This window comes from Crinia signifera, chromosome 5 (genome assembly GCF_055691185.1).
Source record: "Crinia signifera chromosome 5, ASM5569118v1, whole genome shotgun sequence".
Taxonomy (NCBI): domain Eukaryota; kingdom Metazoa; phylum Chordata; class Amphibia; order Anura; family Myobatrachidae; genus Crinia; species Crinia signifera.
The window spans coordinates 230,472,045-230,494,676 of record NC_139221.1 but is presented as its reverse complement, the minus strand read 5'-3'; the positions used below and the strand labels follow the sequence as shown (position 1 = coordinate 230,494,676).

Sequence of the window (22,632 nt, the reverse complement as noted above, 5' to 3'; positions counted from 1 at the left end):
GCTCTTTCCCCAATTTATCAGCCATCCATGATTCTGGAGTATTTCTAACACCATCGCTGTGTCTGCCATTACCGATTCTCTTGAGGACCCTGTGATGAGGAGATCGTCGAGCTACGCCCACATTTTTATTCTTCTTTTCCTGAGATAAGCAATTAATGTTACTAAAACTTTTGTGAATATTCTTGGTGAAGAAGTGAGGCCGAATGGCAGACAAGTAAACTGATGTGTTCCTTTCACACAGCATCTTAGATACTTTCTGTCTGCCTTTATCACTGGAACATGGAAATATGCATCTTTTAAATCTACTGAGATTAGATAGTCTTCTTTCCTTATTCCTGAAATAATGGAATCCAGAGTTTCCATATAGAATTTTTTCTTTATCATTCTTTCGTTCAACCTTCGTAAGTCTAGTATTGTCCGGAATCCTCCGGATGCTTTTTCTACTGTAAATATTCTTGAATAGAATCCTGTTCTTATTTCCAAGATTGGGACTTCTTCCACTGCACCTGAAAGAACCAGCTCTTGTATACTTTGACATAACACTAATCTCTCTGTCTTCTGACATGGAAGACTGGATTCTATGAAGATGTCTTTTTGGCCTTGTGGCAAACTCCAACTGATATCCCCTGGTTACAATTTGTAAGACATAAATAAGGGGAGAAGGGTTGGGGATGTAGTTCTGCACAAGATAAATTATAGAGAATGAGTCAAGTGTCCCCAATATTGAATTGCCGTGTTATAATTGCAATTGGTACATAACTGGGGGTGCTGCCAAAGACAATAGTGGATTTAAATCGACACACACACTGCACGTGCATCTTTTATTATTGTTCAATGTTTTTGTCAGTCATGTATGTAACCTTTATTTCACCTTAATGGCTTTCTTTTATTGATATTATTAAAAGTTAAATTTTAAAATAATACAATTTATCTTCTTCAGTGCGCCAGCAACAAAGACAATCCTTTTCTTTTTTTGTTCCTACAATTTGTAAGACCCACTTGTCTGTTATAGATTGTTCCCAGATTCCTGAGAACTGAGCGAGTCTTCCTGCCACAGACATTGTAACCGTGGGATCTAAATAGTCACTGTTTGTGACCGCCTCTTCTGTTGGATTGACGAAAAAAATGCCTGAAGCATATCTGTCCCTATAGGACCGACCAGGACGGTAGGATCTTGCCTGTTTGAAAGTCTGTCTTGATGAAAAATCACCATATCTGCCACGTTTATCCTGGGGTAATCTAACCGATTTTCCCCCTGACATGCGTTGAATCATGGCATCTAATTTAGTGCCAAACAAGCATGATCCCTCAAAAGGTAAATTCGCCAACTTATTTTTGGAATGCGAGTCCGCTGCCCATGATCTGAGCCATAGCACTCTTCTTGCCACTACCCCGGATGTAATAGATTTTGCTGAGAAATCTAGTGTATCCAGTGACGCTTCACAGATATAATCTACTGCCGCCTGAATGGAAGACAAATTTTTTGCAATTTGTTTTCTAGGCACTCTATCATGTATCTGTTCTTGCAGAGAAGCACACCACAAACGTAATGCTCTAGATACTGAGGCCACCGCCACACCAGATTTTATAGAAACTGCGTTTGAAATATGCAACCTTTTAAATGCACTTTCCATTTTGCGATCCATTGCATCTTTCAGGGATGCCCCATCTTCTATAGGGATAGTGTTTTTTGTGGTTAACTCTGCTACAGCAGCATCAACTTTTGGTACAGTACACCATTTTAAAAACTCTTCATCCTTAATAGGATACATTTTATCAACTCTCTTCATATTCCCAATACGTTTCTCAGCATTCTGCCATTCTTTTGTCAGTATGTCTTTGACTACTTTATGTATTGGAAAGTGTCTGCCTTTTTTATCTCTATCTTCAAAAAGAATATCACTTTCCTCTTTAGCGGTTTCCTTATAATTCAAGGTTTTGTACAGATTTTTAAGCACCAAATCCACAATATCCAAATTAAATGTACGGTCATCATCCACCACTTCGCCTGACTCTATAGAAGTGTCTAAGGAATCAGCATTATCTGACAAGTAAGGGTTAAGATTTTCTGAATCCTGATCCAGGCTTGCCTGAGATCTACTTCTTTTAGAAGTGGATAAATAATCCTCCTTGGACATGAAATTCTTTTTCATCCATTCCATCAGCTCAGAGTACTGAGCAGGTACATTATGTGTCTCTTGTGCAGGAGTTTAAGACTTAATGCACTGTTCACAAATTGTGGCTCCTATGCATCGCACAAAAGTTAAATTGCATGATAGACATTGCTTAGATGTGTATTTTTTCTTAGCCGTCCTCTTTTTTGGTGCTGAAGGCACACTACAAAAAGAAAGAAAAGATGCTTCCTAACTATCACCTATTACTAGACTAATAACCAGTCCTCTATGAGGACTTACCTGGGCAGTGCAATCACAGTATTAGAGGGCTCTTCCATAGTGTCAGCACACACAGCATTGTGTTTAAATACTGCCCTTGATTTTGCCACGTCCAACCAGCCCTTCCGCTAGCTGGAAAGCACGCCGATATCGTGGAACGCACCAAACCCGGAAGCGGAAGTGCGTCATCTTCGCCGGACAGCACTAATAGCCGCCGGGAGCGTGCACGCTGTAACATACCTTTCCTGCTGAGACACTATCACTGCTCAGGAATGGAGAGACCTTCACTTGCGCACATGTCACTGCCACCGGCCCGGACCAAGCGTGGGGATATCGGCACCGCCATTCCACTCTATTGCCCAGGGATCAGTCGCATAACCAGCACACCGATCAGGTAACAAAATAATAAACCTATCTACCTGAACCTACTCCTAAGGAGACAGGAAAAAGACTGAGGGGGAACAGGGGGAGTGAGAAGATATACCATAGGGGGAACAGGGGGAGTGAGCAGATATACCATAAGGAGGAGGAGCAAGGGGAGGATCCTAGCGTCACGTGGAAAAAACTACCTGTCTACATACTAGGAGATGAGGGATTAACCCATTGTAAGGCTGCCATGAAGTATGAAGGAGAAATATTCTTCTTTTAGTTTTTCATCCAGTACTTCACCGCCTCTCTGTAGTTTATGTTGCCATGTAGCTTAATGGCTAGTCGGCTTTTGACACTTTCCACCTTCAGACTTTTTCTCTGATCAGTTAAGATCAATTTAACTTGAGAAAAAGTTTTTTCCACTTCAGCAGTTGAAAGGGATAGAACGCAGCCAATTGACACAAGTTTCTGAATGTGTGGAAATGCAGTGGTGTTTTCAGACTTTTCTAAGGTCCTGTACACGTTGACCATGGTCAATCTTTCATTATCAGAACTTTCTTCTTCAGTTTGTAATAATACAGCCTTAAAATCTTCCCATTCTGATAACAGAAGATATTCAAGGTTATAAAATTCAGCAGGCTGTGTCATTTCAGCTACCTTATAAAATCCCACACTTTCGTCTGTATTAAGGTGCTTCATATCGAAGACACTTAGATGATTAAGTACAGAAGTGTTCTCCATCCTTTCAGAAATGTTTTGGACCAACAATAGGTCTATAAAACACCTTGCATGTTCCTCAAAATTAAAATTTTGGGATTCTATAGGAGCCTCAATTCCTATTTTTCTGGCAGTATTTTCCAGATTCCTGCAAAATTGACCCCCAGGCTTATGCTTTACATTTTTCAAAGCATTATGCGTAGTGGAAACATTGCTGTGTACACTAGACAAGTCAATATCTCTCCTTTCAAATATTAAAACTAATTTGGAAAGCAGGCTCAGTACATCACAAAGGAAGTGAATTAGTTGAAAGAAATGGAAATTTTTTATAAGTTTGAGAAGACCTTTGGCATTTGAGCCACTCAAAACACTTGTGGTCTCTAACTGTCCAGTTACAACTACATTTTCCAAATTGACAATTATCGAATGATAATTAATAGAATTAATAGCATATTCATGTGATAGCCAACGTGTGTGGTTAGTCTTTTTGTATCTTTGTTCCCTTTTATTTAGTAAATGCTTTTTGTATTTCTTCCAAAGTCTTACTCCTCACAGAGCTGTATTTATAGTATTTGTATATGCTTGTTAGCACTTCATCCATTTTCAGGAAGGGATCCAAAGATTCAAATGTATTTTGGTTGCAAGAGCTAAACAATGACTCTGTGTATCGAGATAATCTTATAATTTTTGGCCTTTAATTTGGCCGCTACACCATCACGTTTACCAACCAATGCATTGGCGCCGTCACTTCCAAAGCCAACTAATTTCTCATACCCTCCACAGTCCTCTAGTTTGGAAAAGAGCATTGCAAGTCGTTTCGGATTTTCCATCTGGAATTTCTGTATCATTAATAAAGGACACTTACTTCTATCTTTTAGATATTTTGCTGCAGATGCCAAGTGTTTTCTGTTGCTGACGTCCGTAGTTTCATCTGTCATTATTGAAAATTATGGACTTTTTTTGTTAAGACAACATAACTTGCTCCCTTTGAACGCTGGCCATCAGAATAACAAATTTGTTGACTTTTTGGTAGCTTGTATATGATGCATTTTTAGCTTTTCTCAGACGAGCTAAAACAGGACTTTAATTCCCCCATACAAAATCTATAAATAGTTTAACCACTTCAGTGGTACACACGTTGAATTTCTGGGCGGAACAGATATGCTGACCTCCGCAAACCCGGAAGTTCTCCGTGCTGTATTTTGCACTGATCTTCTGGCTGAGTTTATTGTCAGGAGACCTCATAAATTAGATGATTGTGCCATCTTGTTGCTTTCAACAGTATTGCTCAGTGTGCACCATTATTACAGTAAAGTATCATTCTCTCCAGCACTGTAGCTAAATTGTATTATTACCACAGCCTGCAGTGTGTGCAGCTGCGAGGCTGATCTTCCTGGCTAGACATTCGTCTGCTGATCCACTCTGTAAGTCCATCCATTGTTTGCATGTATATTACTGCATTCAATATAAAATACTTCTACTTGCATACAAAGCCATTACTCTGACTACACCGACTTATATCTCTTCGCTTCTCAAAATATATCCCCACCCGACCGATCTGCATCTCTCATCCACACTCATTACTTACTCCCACTTACACTTGCAGAATTTTTGACGGGCAGTACCCACCTTATGGAATGCCCTTCCACACACACTAAGACTATCCTCTAGCCTCCAAACTTTCAAGCGTATCATATTCAGGACCACCACACAACCTCCAGTAGCATTTATATCTAATTGCATCACATCAGGACTGTCTTGTAATCTGATGGGACTGCCATGCTATGGAATTCTATCCTTCTGTATCCCTCCTGTTATCCATATAGATTGTAAGCTTGCGAGCAGGGCCCTCCTACCTCCATGTCGGTTTGAATCTACCCAGTTTGTTTAATCACTGTGGTTTTCTCTTGTAAAGCGCAACGGAATATGCTGCGCTATATAAGAAACTTTAAATAAGTATTCAGCTAAATAATGGCCAGAAGAAAAGCTAATACAATGTGTGCTGAGCCAATTCTTGCTTTTATGGAAGAGGAATATGTAGATGATTTTAGCCTTTCAGAAGAAAGTGAATTCAAGCCTGATAGTAGCAGCAGTGGTGAATCACTGTCACCCATGTCCCTGGCCCTTGTGAGGGGGGAATGGAGCCCATAGAAATCTGAGAGGATGACAATGGCCTGGGAAATCTTACCAACTCATCTCTCTGCCTGTTTAACACTTGTACTAAGGCAGACACAGACTTCCCCAGAGCAACAGCCCACGCAGGTTCTGGTTGTTCAGCTCTCTGGGCTTGCACTCCACTAGGCACAGACTCGCATAAAGTGCAAATGTCCCCTTGGTCCATCTGTTCAGGGTTAATTTAAGACTGCAAAATCTGAAGTTAATTTCCCTGGCCGACACTCCCTCCCCTAACACAGCAGTATTACACCTTTCAGTCATGCTTAATAACCACAGTGCTATTAAGTCAGGCATCAGTACAAAGCTAATATAAACAGTGTACGACTCTCCGCTGTCACCGGCGATGGCGTTGCCTCTGGAGAAACAAATTACTCTGTCAGCAGGAAAATTCCAGTCCTTCCAGCTCCGCACAGTGAAGGTGAAAGGGCGCCAAACACAGAGTGAGGGAAGAGACCAAAGTCCCTGCTACAGCGGGGAGACAGGTCTTTAGCGCCTTTTTTTCCCCTGTGAGCCGCTCCCACTGTTCGTTTCTCCCTTCCTTGTGACTCCCCTTCACTGAGGATCACATGGAATCACCCAGCTCTGCTGAGCTTCTGTAACAGGCTCCAACCTCCGCAGAGTTCAGCCTGTAAACCCTTCCAAAATGGCGGGCACCATCGCGGGGTGCACGTCACTTAAGATCCCCCCCCTACACAGGGAGCCGGCTCTGGGGTCCCCCAGGGTCCAGTAAAACTCCTCTAAAGAGGAGGTTTTTAACGCTGTACAGGGAGACCAGACAGCATCTCTCAGTACACGGAGCTGACGGGACCCTGTGTTCTGTCAACCCCTGCTGCGCTGTCAGTGTGAGGAACTTCCCTTGGAAGCCTCACACTGTGCCTGCACTTACTAAAGTGAAATATTATTTAAAAAAAACAAACAATAGCTACTCTTTCAATGGCTGCCACAGCAGCCCTTCAGCATAGCACCCACTCCGGTGGGCACCTAAGAGGAACTGAGGAATGCTGGGATGCAGAAGGGAGGAGCCTGCCCCTCCTACATCCCAAGGTTGAGCTGTGTCACCAGGATGAATGAAAGAGAAATGGGATAGTATAGAAGCAGATGAGATGTGTAGAAAACCCAAATTTTGCATGTGTTTGTGTACCAATTACTTCAAATGTTTCTCCTCTGCAATGCTTTCAACTTTTCTTTAGTGATGATTTTCTGCGCCTTATTATTTTTGAGACAAATATACAGTATATGCAAATAAGTGTTTGAAGGATAATTTGGGTGTAGATTCACATGCAAGAATTAGACTCTGGTACGATGTGTGTGAATATGAGATGAGACTTTTTGTTTGCTTTGATTATGGCAATGGATATAATTAGCAAGCCTGAAATTCAAATGTATTGGACCAGAGACTATATACTTCAGACACCTATTTTTCATTAAACCTTTTTGTTTTTAAAGATTTCAGTTGTTACTCTGTTACATTCATTTTGTTAATGAAGATGACGCAGACAAGAATGATCATCTCTGAAAAATCAGGCCACTGCTGGAAACGCTGCATACTTTTTATAGAAAAACATATATGCCGGAGCAAAATATTTCTGCTCTTCAAAGGAAGGGTACTAATGAAACAATATATTCCGCTAAAGAGAGCAAGGTTTGGAATAAAAATATTTTTCATATGTGAATCACAATCAGGATATGCCTGGGACTTTATAATTTACACTGGCCAAGGTGAAGAAAGGTGGGGTGGAGAGAGTACTTTGCATAAACTAATGAGCCATGCTTCAGTGACCAAATTTTTGCTGTGCCCAGAACTTATCGGTAAAGGGTAGGTGTTTTTCATGATGGTTCTCTAGTCCTACGCTATTCCATGATTTGCAATGTCATGGTTATGGAGCCTGTGGAACAGTTAACTTACAAAGGAAGGAAATGCCAAAAGAACGGCAGGCTGCTATATTGAAGAAAGGAGATGTACTTTGTTACACATCAGGAATTTATGCAGCAATCAAATGGCGGGACAAAAAAGACGTGGCAATATTATCCACATTTCACAGGGGAAGTATATGCCACACAGGAACAGTGACAGACCAAAGATGTGGTGAAGAAACCAGAGGTAGTTCTTGATTACAATGCAAACATGGGAGGAGTAGACCGATTTAGACCAAAAAATAAAACCGTATGAGTGCCTCAGAGTTTCAGATGCTATAGGAAACTATTCTTTCATTTGATAGATATAACTTTTGTGAGTGCCCATATTATTTATGGGAAAAGTGGTGATGAAAGCTGCAGTCTCCCTACAATTTAGACAGCCATTCATGGGATTTTAGTGAAGTATACTATGAATAGAAATTTGTTCATGGGAGGAAAACTGACCCACAGGCTCGTCTTACTGAAAGACACTTCCCAACTTTTATATACCAGCCACAGAAAATAAATATCCATGCAGAGTTTGTCCCGGAAGAAAATAAACAAAATGGGAGTGTAAGCTGTGTGGGAACATCCCATTACATCCAGAAGGCTGCTTTGAAAATTATCACACCAAAAGAAAGTATTAGAATTTGTTTATGTAATTTTGCATATATAACTCTGCCTTCATGGCAAAATATTCTGAAAACTACTTATTGTATTCTTAAATTATTGTAACATGAATTTTTATGATCGACGACCCATTAAAAGACCTGCCCTGGGAGGGATGACATGGTAATAAAACACTCCACTGAAGGGGTTAAATACTGTGGTATGTGGTATATTATGTTGAATTAGAAAATCAAGACCCTTTATAGCATATTCTACAGCTTTGAAATCATCAGAATCTGGTCAACCTTTTCTACTATGTGAAGCCTCTGCATTAAAACTGATCGTTTCAGTTTGCAAAGCCGCCTTGTGTATCTTGGAAATAGAATGCTCCTTAAATTTATTGAGCCTTACTCAATTCAAGCTGAGAAGATCGTGTGAGGAGCCCAGGATATGCCGCTTTCGGGTCCGTGATGTGAAGTGCCAGATGTCAGAGATGCAGAGGTGGATACGCCATTTCAATGGTTGGTAAACGTGATGGAAAACAGAGGCAAGGAGGAGGATGTGCCAGCCGTGTCTGAAAAACTAAAATACACTTCACACACTAGATCTGAGAGCCAATGATCACTCTCGGTGCAAGTGTACTCACCAGATGCAAGATGTGGTCTCATTTCAAGCTCCGAAGTTCGTATGAGGAGCCAGGATATGCCACTTTTGGGTCTGCAGTGTGTAGCGTCAGATGCAGAGGCGGATGCGCTAGTTCAGTGGTTGGTAAACGTGATGAAAAAGAGACCAGGAGGAGGATGTGCCAGCCTTACCTGAAAAACAAAACTTTTAATACACTATATAAACTCCTTTTGGTTGGCTGCGTTCCGTTAGTTAACTGTTTAAGGAACTTTGCAGAAATAAAAATTGATTACCCTAAAAAGACTAAAATAAAGGAATAACTTTAAGAAAACTGAGCGAGTTTGTGCAAAAATATAAATAAATGTAATGTGCTCAGTTGATTTCAATTAATTTACTGAATGTTATGTGGCAATAATATAGGTGGAGCGCTAAAAATAAGTTGATGGTTAATTCAATTAATAATTATTAAATACTGTGCCTTTAAGCACTGGGTATATGAATAAAAAACACATATATCAATCAGTATTCACAATTGTGTACAATACAATATAAAATTAAAAATAAAATGCAATGTAAAAAGAATAGAAATGGGTCTGATACTTATTGGTCTGGAGTCCAGCTTTGGATTCCTTTTGGTAAGGAGGTGGTTAAAAGTTTTGGTTTTCTTAGGGTTAGTCCATCAGAAAGCTGGATGGTATTTGGGTCCATATACCTTGCTGGATTGTTGTTCAGAGTGAATTAGATTTGGGTGGGGTTTTACTTCAAAGTGAGATCTATATTGCAGTGTAAAAATAAAGCAGTCAGTATTTTCCCTGCACAGAAACAAAATTACTCACCCAAATCTAATTCTCTCTGCACACGTTACATCTGCCCCCCCTGCAGTGCACATGGTTTTGTCCATCTAAGAAGGATTTTGTCAGAAAGAATGAACCAAAATAAGGCCCAGAGTCACAGGCAGTGCTAATCGCACAATAGAACAGTTCCAATAGATACAATTGTAGCTGGTAAGCCAGAAAGAGTAACTTTAGCCAATTAGCATGTAGCAGACATGCAATAGGAGTAAGGGCTTGTTTCCAAAAGGCTGGCTGGTTAGCACATGAATGACAATCAATATAGTCTCTCACATTCGCAAATCAAACACAGTGGTTTTTGAACTATTACCCTGTGTATAGTATAGCCGTGCGGCTGCATGGTTTCAACGGCTGAAGTCCTCAGCAATTAGCGGCTCCAGAGTAAGGGCAGTATAGAAAAACTGATGACCTCTGTTGTGTGGCAAATGCCACGGTCAGCGATGTGTCTCTGTCCGTCACACAAGAGACATAGGATTTTTGCCGGCAGGAGCAGGTGTCGCAGGCAGTGCTGTGTCTCTGTCCGTCATGCAGGAGGCATGAAATATTTGCCGGCAGGAGTCCTGTGTAGAAGCCGGGGACAGAAGCAGAGACGCTGCACAGTCTGTGTGCCTGTGCGGTCAGCCGGTTAGCACACTGTATCAAGTGAAGAATTTGGAGACCCGACAGGTGATGGATAGTGACGTCAACGCGTTTCGTTTACTTTTTCAAGTAAATATCAATTTTGTGAAACAGCAAATGTAAATAAAAAATAATAAATAATAATAAAAAATTATGATAAGTAAAATAAAAATAATAAAAAAAATATAAATATAAAAATATAATTCAAATAACACTATTAAAATATTTTTCATCTAGTATAGGGTGTGTGTGTGTGTGTGATATAGATATATATATATATATATATATATATATATCAAACATACATACGAGAAACAGAGGGTCTCTAAGGATGCATAAGGGTCTGTATCATAATCTGTGTCTTTTAATATACAAGTGCGTCCAGATTCTGTCTATAGACACACATTTAATTCGACTTGGTCGTTCAATCCGTCTGGGTGTATAGTATTCACTTTATGCATCCAATATACCTCTTGCTTGCATAGGGTCTTAAAACGATCTCCTCCTCTCATGGTTCGTTTAATATGTTCTAGACCTATGACCCTTAATCCTTAACCCTCAATCTCTAGGAGAGCTAGAGTGTTTGTTGGAGGAGAGTGGAATAAGCCCTACCAATAATACCAAGTTGATTTTAGATTTGGAATCTGAAAGGAGGAAAGTCAGACAATTATCTGAGTTCTACCCAATCAGATCCAAAGGAACAGCTATCGATACCTTATATAAAGCAACCATGGAGGATTTAAAACATCTTTGCCAACAAACTTCGACTAGGGGAAAAAACAAAAGAGATAATCTAAAGAAATGGGAGAGGAGAGCCCTCAGAAAACTACAAAGAGATTCTGCTATCACTATCAAAGAGGCAGATAAGGGGGGGGGGGGGATATTGTTATACAGGACACTCAAGATTATCTTACTGAGGCAAACAGACAACTAACCAACACACTACACTACACGGTTCTCACCACTGATCCCACCTCCCAATACAACCACTCATTGCACAACCTTCTTGATAAAGCTATGGAAGAAAAAATTATCACTAAAGAAGAATTCACTTTAATTTATTCTGCACAACCGGTCACCCATATCTACTATCACCTTCCAAAAATCCACAAGTCACTCACAACACCTCCTGGGCCCCAATTATTTTTAGTATCCACTCCCTCACCTCCAATCTTTTGGCTTATGTTGATTATTTTTTACAGACACGGGTGACGTCACTGAGGTAACACATAAAAGACACTACACACTTTTTAAATCTTGTGAAAGACGTCTAGTGGAGGGATAGCTATGCATTTCTCACACTCGACGTCACAAGCTTGTACACCAACATTCCACACTTATTGGGTGTGCAAGCAGTGTCTAACAAATTAACATCGGATGGTGACCTCAGTGACACTCATCACTTTTTTGTTTGGATTCCATTCGGTTTATTTTAAATCACAATTACTTCTTACTCAATTCCAAATTTTATTTACAGGTGATGGGGACGGCTATAGGGACCAGGTTCACCCCGAGTTACGCCAACCTCTACATGGGTATGGTCGAAGACCAGCTCCTGTGGGGGCATGCGCACATGGGACGCACCTGGTCCTCTATGGCCGTTACATCGATGATCTTTTTCATTTGGGATAGGGATGCAGTCAGCACTTTCCTTTGTCACCAGCATGAACACCAATCCTTATAATTTACAGTTCACTCACACTTACCATCCTACACAAATTAATTATCTAGACATTTCACTCACTATTTCAAACAATCAGATACATACTTCAAATTATATAAAGGAAGTTAACACCTTTCATATTTACATTACCAGAGCGAACATTCTTATTACACACAAAGTAATCTAATGACTTACTCCTTTCTTGAAAGATGGTACCCCCAACAGATTATAAACAAAGCGCGTACAGAAGCAGCTACAAGTGACTGCACCATATTACTAAATTAACACCGTAAGAAAAAAAAAAAAAACATAAATGGAAAGATCCAGAAATCTCATTTATCTCAACATTTAATGGCAAATACCGCCAAATAAAGGGGATTATAAATAAAAACTTCAACTTGCTTAAATGTGACCCCCCCCTACTGAGAGATCTGTTGCCTACCAGGCCTTGCTTTAAATTTAGAAGGAACAAAATTGTTAAAAACATTCTAGCTCCCAGTCTATTCAAAAATACAAACGAAGAAAAGAAGACCTGGTTAAAACCTATACATGGGTGTTACAAATGTTATAAAACCAGATGTATAACGTGTGGATACATCCAAGATAAAACCCAGGAGGTTGATATTTTGAATGAAAATATACCTTATAAAATGAAATCCTTTATTAATTGCGAAAGAGTATATGTAATATATCAACTTGCGTGTTCTTGCGGTCTTAAATATATAGGCTGCACAACACGTTCTCTGAAGGAACATTTTAGGGAACACAGGAGAAATATAATTAAAATGATCTCCACTCATAGTGTTTCGCGACATTATTTGACACGCCATAATCGTGACCCAAAATGTTTAAAGGGTCATAGGTCTAGAACATATTGAACGAACCATGAGAGGAGATCGTTTTAAGACCCTATGCAAGCAAGAGGTATATTGGATGCATAAAATGAATACTATACACCCAGACGGATTGAACGACCAAGTCAAATTAAATGTGTGGGTACTTGTTTCCTAGCACGGCGCCCCCGATTTTGGTCGAAGTGCATTTTATGCAATCGCATCGCATGCAATATAGCGGCATGTAATGCGAGGTACTTGTGTAGTATGACGGCTCCCACGATGAGCATCGTACAGGGAAAAATCGCATCGCATGCGATGCAATGTCATTTTCACTAAGATTACGGACATGAGTTGAAATCATGTAAAATGCACCCCAAATGTAATTTTTCACACTGTACCACCCCCACTATCAACGCCAACCCGAAGTGTGGTGAGTGGCGGCGGTACGAGTCCTACGACCTTTTCATTACCCCCCACTATCCACGTCAGCGTGGAGTTGAGAATAGAAAGTGTGGCGAGCAGACACGGATACCTGTGAAGGTATCCGCGGGGTTTGCTGCGCTCGCCACACTTTCTATTCTCAACTCCACGCCGACGTGGATAGTGGGGGTATGAAAAGGTCGTAGGACGCGTACCGCCGCCCCTCGCGGGCTCGCTGCGCTCGCCATGCTTCGGGTTGGCGTTGATAGTGGGGGTGATACAGTGTGAAAAATGACATTTGGGGTGCATTTACATGATTTCAACTCATGTCCATAATTTCAGTGAAAAATGACATCGCATCGCATGCGATTTTTATCAAAAATGCATAAAAACACGGTAGCATCGCATGCCACTACATATGGCATGCGATGGGAGCCGTGATACTACACAAATACCCAATGTGATTTTCAATTGTACAAGCACCCTAATGGGTGCTTACAATGTTAAATGCACCCCCATTGTCAACGCCACCCCCACTATCAATGCCAACCTGAAGCCTAGCGAGCGGCGGCGGTACGCGTCCTCCGACCTTTTCATACCCCTACTATCTAAGTCGGCGTGGAGTTGACTTTAGATAGTGTGGCGAGCGCAGCGAGCCACCAAGCCGGAAGCGTGGCGAGCGCACGTAAATTACTTTACATGTATTCCGCGTCCCCTCCAGGGGCTCAATGCGCTCGCCACACTTCGGGCTGGTATTCCACGTCCTCTCGCAGGGCTCGCCGCACTATCTAAAATAAACTCCACGCCGACGTGGATAGTGGGGGTATGACTATTTATCATTATTTATTCTTTTTTATTATGTATTATTTACATTTGCTGTTTCACTAAATTAATATTTAAATGAGAAGCATCAACTGATCTATCCCTCGGGAAAACGGGGAACTGATAACTATATACAAGTGAAAATATTTGTCAAATAATACTTTGCCCGCCAATTATACTATATCCTATCTCTTGAGGCACTATACATATATAAAAAATATTTGAATTCTTATTATTCTTATGTTTTTTTCGTGTATAGGTGCGCAATTATATCAAATTATATTATGGCTCCTGAGATCTCTACACAGAGAAATAAGTTATGTGCAAAGTCCATCCTCCATGCTATTGGCCATGTAGTCGTGTGTTTGATATAAACTGCACAATCGTCAGCAAGCTTGTATGCTCGTGACACGCAAATAGGAAGTTCTATATATATATATATATATATATATATATATATATATATATATATATATATATATATATACACATATACACATATATATATATATACACATATACACATATACACAGGCCAGGGAGCCGCTTACGCTGCTGAACAACTAAGTTGGGGTGGAAGTGATGCACGCGAAGCGCTTCACTTGCGTTCCAAATACCGGATGTCCCAGCCCGGCTTTTGGTTCTGGAACCCGGAAATTAGACACGATGATCGCAATCTCCTTTTACAGGTTAAAAAGGGTAAATGCAATTCTTTCTATCTTCTCACAATAGGTCTGCCTCCGTTATGCACAACAGTTTATATGTGAATATTTATATGTATAGATGAATTTTTATTATGCTTGATTGGTTAATTGATACATTAATTGCTTAAATTTACTTCCTGTCTTTGGGTATAAATACATGGATTTCTCTCTTCTGGAAAAGCATACTGCAAATTGCTTCCATTTGGGTTACCAGCTGCAGCAACCACTTTGGGACACCACCACCTGCACAATAGGGATTACAATCTGCATAATCGTGAGGATTCCCCATATTCCAACAGGGGATAACAATCTTCCTCCAGCATGACAACAATCCAGCAAGGTATATGGACCCAAATACCATCCAGCTTTCTAATGGACTAACCCTAAGAAACCAAAACTTTTAACCACCTCCTTACCAAAAGGAATCCAAAGCGGGACTCCAGACCAATAAGTATCAGACCCATTTCTATTCTTTTTACATTGCATTTTATTTTTAATTTTATATTGTATTGTACACAATTGTGAATACTGATTGATATATGTTTGTTTTTTATTCATATACCCAGTGCTTAAAGGCACAGTATTTAATAAATATTATTATTAATTGAATCAACGGTACTTATGTATTATCTGGACTCCCATGTTCAATGCACCCCATTTTTTCATACCCCTACTATCCAACTACGCATGGAGTTGATTTTATATACCGTGCCCGAAGCGTGGTGAGCGGACGCGGTCTCATAAGAAAAACGGGAGTCCAGATATTACATAAGTACCGAATCAACTTTATTTTTAGCGCTCCACCTATATTTTTGTTTCCTTGTACTTTCTATAGGGGCGTGACACCCCCTAGTAGCAGCAGCAGCTTGACCAACCACCCTATTAGGCGCCCGTAAAACTCCTAGCCGCAAGGCTATTAGTTAATCTCTTTAGAATGTTATGTTGCACCTTGTTATGTCATTGTCAGGAATACTTTATGATTTGTGGGCAATTAATGATAATCATGGTCATAATTGACCAAATCCTAAAGTATTGCTGACAACAACTAAAGGTGCAACATATACAGCATAATTAGAAGGGCTACCAATACGCAGTCAAGGCAGGCAGAAGACAGCTATTGATTTTCAAATGGCACAGTCGCTGTTTGGATACCATTACATGATCCACTGCACTCTGTTGGACTTTTGTTGCTATTGTGTGTAGTTTGTATATTCTCCCTGTGCTTGCATGGTTTTCCTAAACCTGTACTATGGTTTAGCCTCCCATCATCCAAAAATATATTGGTGTCTGAATTTAAAGTCCTGGTCAAGGACTACCCGAGCAGAAATTCCATGTGCAACATGGTTTTTCAGTGCCAAAGAGGTATATAATTAGTTTATAAAAAAAGAAAGAAAATACAAAAAACATTCATCTAAACACAAGTGGCACTGCAGGTGGGGTTAATTTAAGAGTTAGAACTGCCCAGCAAGTGGTCTTCTGTACGGGATGCGGTCATCTATTAGAATGAACTTAGGTCTACAGTCATTAGGTCGACCCCACTAGGTCGACTGGCAGGAAGGTCGACCTGACTTAAGGTCGACATGGGCCAAGGTCGACATGACTTAAGGTCGAATTTGCATAAAGGTCGACATGAGGAAGGTCGACTGGTCATAAGGTCGACATGAGATTTTTCACTGTTTTTTGAGCCGACATGTGCCGACAGGCGGTATTTCATGCCCTACCATCCACTAGGGCGTGGAGGAGGTTATTAAAGCTGTGGCGAGCGAAGCGAGCCACCGTGCCCGATGCATCGCGAGCGAAGCGAGGGTCCGATTCTCATTGCCAACTGTGTCCATGTCGACTGTGTCGACATTCGGATAAAAAAACAGTGAAAAACATATGTCGACCTTATGACCAGTCGACCTTCCTCATGTCGACCTTTATGCAAATTCGACCTTAAGTCATGTCGACCTTGGCCCATGTCGACCTTAAATCAGGTTGACCTTCCAGCCAGTCGACCTAATGGGGTCGACCTAATGACTGTAGACCTAAAGCTGGCCATACATCAGAAAGATTGATCTTAAGATCGATTGCGCTCATGATTGTGTACAATTTCCCTTGAAATCCCTGGCAGTCCTTGGTGGTTTTTGGACACACAATCTATCATACAATCAATCATACAATCCATCTACTGCATGATTGTGTACACAAGATGTGCACACAATCTGCATACAATCCATCTTACAATCAGTCATACAATCCATCTGCTGATTGATTGTATGATTATGTACATAAGATGTGCACACAATCTGCATACAATCCATCTTACAATCAGTTGAGATTGTATGATTGGGTACAATATCTTTCTGATGTATGGCCACCTTTAGTTCATTCTGACAGATGTACCGATTCCTTCTGTACATAATGGAAAAAATGCCATAATTTTCCCAGGGCCTGGATGCAAACCTTGTAATAATATTGCAACATGGTTAATCCTGGGAGTCTGACCATATGGTTATTTGCTTTTGACACTTATTCACACCCACTATAAGTCGAATTTGTCAACAGAAACCATAAAATATTATCTTAAAATTGAAAAAGCAATTAATTAGTGTTAAATCTATTACCCTGCAACTTTCAAAATATTTGTAGTTCCTCTGTCCAGTCTGGGATGTCACACTCTACTCTGCTTCTCAGCATGCTCTGGTCTGTATCAGCACTGAGAGACGGACCAGAGAATGCTGAGAAGCACTAGTGCGGAGAGTGACACCCCAGGCAGTAAAGAAGAACTGCAAATATTTGGAAAGGTGCAGGGTGCTAAAATGAACACTAATTAATGGTCATTAATACTGCAATACATGATAAATCAGGGGTGGGGAACCTCAGGCCCGGGGGCCGTATGTGGCCCCCGTAGCCGGTCTGAGTGGCCCGCCCACTGACCACCCCTCTCTTTCTCGGTCCACCCTCTTTGTCTTTCACGCCACTCACTTTCTTCTGCCTTCCCACCCCACCCAAGAGACATTTTAGTGACATTAGAAACAGTGGAGTAGATTGGACCCAGAAACAGTGGAGACCCATTTGTTCGCTTAGCACAATCACTGATTTTTCCACATACAGTAGTGGTCCTCACTAGGGTGGCCAATCCCGGGATCGGCAGGATCCTGGGAATTGGCCCCTAAAATGCCGGGATTTCAATACTGGGATTGGAGTTTCCAATCCCGGGATTTCGGTATTAGACTGCACATGCGCAGTCTAATGCCGGGCAGTGTCTGTGCATGTGCTCAGATGCTGCCCGCCTTCTCCCTTTCCCGACAGTGTGGCTCTGCGTAGCGTGACGAGGCCAAAGGTCACGCTGCGCAGGCCAAGCAGCTGTACAGACCTGTAGCATGATTTCATCGCATAGACATGACTGCTAAATTCGTTGTCTGTTGCAAATTATCTATTCTTTTTTGACTATGCTAACTCAAATGCACCTGTCTTCCTGAATGAGACCTTTAATGAGGCACCAAGTTTTAGCTGTGGTGAATGTGTTTTGTGGACTGCTCATCTTGAACGTTCCTCCTGCCTTTGCCATGGTATTATCACTGAACACCTCAACAAGTTGGCGATAATTTACAGCTGCGGATGTGTGCCCTTTACATGGAGAAAGCTAATCACACTACACACCTCAATGTTTCTGCATTACTTGTGTTATCACGGCGCCCGTTAAGCAGTTTACGTACTGACCTATTCAGCGCAGTGTCCCTTCAGCACAGCGGTGGCAGTTCCTCCAGCATAGTGTATAGCGGAACTCATATTGTGTGTACATAGCTTTATGTCAGCCTGAAGCAGTACTCTTCCTCCTGACCTGTTCATACCCCCACTATCCACGTCGGTGTAGTTGATTTTATAAAGTGTGTCGAGCCACCGAGCCCAAACCGTGGCTCATTTTTTGAGTCTCCTCGCCACACATAAATTCAACTTGATGCCGATGTGGACCGTGTGGGTATGAACAGGTCGGGAGGCGGGGCCACACCCTTTAACCCTGTCTGTCTCACTGAAGTGGAGACAAGCAGGGTTTACAGCCGGAACAACAGTGTCTGGAAGACGCTCGAGCGTTCAACTAACATGGAGCATCTCTTCCAGCGTCCGCCAGGGTTGGAGATCTGGTGGTTCCCGGCGCTGTCAGGGCCCTTCGATTCTATTTCGCTGCTATAACCAAAATCGTATCGAAAACCTGTGAAAATCGAAGTGTGCGTTCACCCCTTATGATTGATATGAGGCTCAATTATTGGCTGTGAGGGGAAGGATTGGCCTACCTGCCCTGTCCTGGCAGGAAATTAGAATAAAATTACATTACACAAGATTTTTCTTTCCTTATTATACTATCCTCTTGTGTATGTTAACATAATCCGTTTTTTGGTCCTTTTTTTGCTTGAACTATTTCACTTTTTTTTTTTTGAACTACTGTATTTAATTTTTTTATATTTATTTTGTATTTATTACACTTTATGCAATTGAATTGATCTATATTTTTTTGGTTTTAAAACATGAACTAGCCACATAACATATTAGATATTACAGTATGAAGAATAAATTGTTGTATAATTTGTTGGTACTTTTGACTTATCTGGGCGCCCGATTTTCTTCATCACACCTAAAAATCGTGTCAAATCGCATCGCATACAATCAGATTGCATGCAATGCGATTTGCCGCGATTTTAATATGTGAAGGCACCCAGATGCCTGTTTCATATGTGAAATGGCCCCCCAGACCCCATTTTTAATTGTATACCCACCCTGATGGCTAAATGCTCCCCATTGTTAACGCCACCCCACTATCAACGCCAACCCGAAGCGTGGCGAGCGCAGCGGTACGCGTCCTCTGACCTTTTCATTCCCCCACTATCCACGTCGGCGTGGAGTTGATTTTATATAGTGTGGTGAGCGCAGCGAGGGGACGTGGATACCTGTGAAGCCCGCGAGGGGACGGGTATAGCTGTGAAGGTATCCACGTCCCCTTGCTGCGCTCGCCACGCTTCGGGCTCGGTGGCTCGCTGCGCTCGGCACACTATATAAAGTCAACTCCACGCTGACGTGGATAGTGGGGGTATGAAAAGGTCGGAGGACGCGTATGCCACGCTGTGCTCGCCACGCTTCGGGTTGGCGTTGATAGTGGGGTGGCTTTAACAATGGGGGTCATTTAGCCATCAGGGTGGGTATACAATTAAAAATGGGGTCTGGGGGGCCATTTCACATATGAAACAGGCATCTGAGTGCCTGTACATATTAAAATCGCATCAAATCGCATTGCATGCAATACAATAGCATACAATGCAACGCGATTTTCTCTTCAAGGGAATTTCAAGGGAAATCGCATGCTTAGGGTACTGGCATACAATTTCAACATTGGGCGCCCAGATAAGTCACAAGTACCAATTTGTTTCTTACAGTATAGTACTTTTTCTTTTAAATGTATTAAATACATTTATAACCTATTTTGTTCTCCTAGTTTGGATTTTCACACAGTACTATGGTCAGCATCTACCCAGAGAGCATTATGATAAAAGTATTTTTTATGCTCTTATTAATCCAGCACTAAATATGGGTTTGTGGCAAGAAGTTTTTCAACTTTTGGATATTGCTGCTACTGCTAAAATACTGGTGAGTGTGATAATTAATCTTACATTGTTACTGGTAGGTTTATTTTCTTGCTGGTGCTCATAAAGTTGCCTGCAACTATTTATATGGGCACTCCTGTTACATATTTCAGAAAATGTCTTAGACATGACATGGACATCTGCCTGCAGATGGTTAAGCACCTTAATAAACAACAAAACAAAAATTGGTTGCAAAAGAAACTTGACATATAAATATAAAACTACACCCAATGAGATGTTGGTACAATGCTGCTCCACATGGTAAACTGGATAACTACTTACTGTATTAATTAAGCACCTTGTCTATTCTCACCTATGCCTCTTGACAGTAATCGCAGGTTTCAGATTTTTCTTGTAGCTGACGAAGAGGCTTTCCATTATGGCTTAAGGACATTTTATTCTACTCTTCCTTGCAAAGCTCTTCTCGATCATAAATGTTCTTGGGTCTTCTTGTATGTTGTAGGTATGACTGAGAGAAACCCAATAGTTTGTAACAATTTATAAACCCCATCTGATTGGGATACTTTACATGTTATACCAGGATTTCAGTTGTCGCCACCATCATATGTTTTCCAATGGCTGTTTTTATATTACAACTTTCCTGTTGCGCACGCCTGGAATGGGCAACTATCTGTAGCAGATCATTTTTGCGCATTTGTAAACTTTAGCTGTACTCTGCTTGAGCACTAGAACCCCATTGACTATTTAATCCATTCAGTGGTAAACATAAAGGCCACATGGCATTATGAGAAATATCCCAATGGTGACCACGGTGCCACTATTCTAAGGCGCCCATTGTGTGATCATCCCTAGGTAGAGATTACCTTTTATAGTTTTTCTATCGCGCAGTCTGAAGAGACTGCAAGTACATCATATTTTGCTTCTCAGGATTGTTTTGAATTGTCTCCCTGCAATATACAATTTCATGTTTAGTTTCAATTAATGAAGACCCCCCCAAAAAAATGTTTACTAATATTACATAAATAAATGTACTTCGCTTAGTGGTTCCCAAACTTTTTTTGACTCAAGGTGCTCTATTTTATCAGTAACGTTTTTATGGTACCCCTAAGCCAAAAGTATTGAGAAATTTAAAAAATATGAAATTACGTAAATTGTTTGTCATCCTTAGGTTCAATTATCTGGTGAGGGACATGATTCAGGCGGTACGCGTCCTCCAACCTTTTCATACCCCACTATCCACGTTGGCGTGGAGTTTATTTTATATAGTGTGGCGAGCCACAGAGTCCGAAGCGTGACGAGGGGGCGCGGATGATTTCACATATATTCTGCGTCCCCTCGCGGGGCACGCTTCGCGTACCACCGCCCCTCGCGGGCTCGCTGCGCTCGTCGCAGCTCGGGTTGGCGTTGATAGTGGGGTGGCGTTAACAGCATTTAACATAGTCATTAACCATCAGGGTGGGTGTACAATCAAAAATCGGGATCATATCGCATGCGATGCGACGCGATTTTTGGTCGTACAATGCCCTACGATGGAAAACGTGGGCGCCGTGATAATACACAAGTACCAAAAGTATTTTTTGTTTGCTTAGAGGCAAACAAAAAGAAAGAAAATGCTTTTTGGGCGTACTCTTAGGGGGGTATTCAATGTCAGGGGCACGGCTGTCAAGCTAGCGCGACAGCTGTGCCCCTGTCCCATTCTCGTTTTGCTCGCCTGGAGCTCGGCAGTCGGGATTCAATGTTCCGGCCACCGAGCGGCGAGAAGGGGGCGTGGCCGCGAGCTGAGGACGGAAATAGGCGAGCTCCGGCCTATTTCCGGCTTTTCTCGTCAGAACGAGCCTGACCGCTTGTGATGTTGGGCTCGTTCTGCCGAGAACTCCTGTTCAATTCTGTTGGGGAAGACAGCATTGAATAGGGCCCCACAGCCATCTCCCCTGTCGGGAGATGGCTGCGGGAGCACGACACCGATTGAATACCCCCCTTAGAAAGATGAAATATGAAGTAAAATTTAAAAAAGACATAGCTTTTAATGTAGACTTCTTAAAATAAATGGCACATATTCAAAAATAATTAATTTATAAATGTTGTGTAATGAATCTGCTGCTCAATCTGCTGATCATCAATTTGTCACACATTATTTTTCATTTGATGCACAATATCATCATGGTGACCAGTGTGACCATAGGCAACAAAAATACATAAGCAATCCCCTGTGTGGAATCCTTAGGAAAAATCTAATATTTGTAGGGGTTAGTTACATACATTTATATGGTGGAGCGTGGCTCTGGCAGTAGGCATTACGCTTCACCATATAAATGTATGCTTTTATGCCCTTTGGAAAAAGCCCTAATGGAAAGGG

The 22,632-nt window shown here is 41.4% G+C and overlaps 1 protein-coding gene across 2 annotated transcripts in view; it reads left to right on the top strand.

Moving 5' to 3' along the window:
- The window catches only part of TOPAZ1 (testis and ovary specific TOPAZ 1), a 106,311-nt gene that overhangs the window by 50,997 nt on the left and 32,682 nt on the right, over positions 1-22,632 (top strand). For both annotated transcript variants that reach the window (XM_083188630.1, XM_083188631.1), the window contains exon 7: positions 20,168-20,319. In XM_083188630.1, coding sequence (XP_083044756.1) covers positions 20,168-20,319 — 152 coding nt within the window. The remainder of the gene's footprint in view (positions 1-20,167; positions 20,320-22,632) is intronic.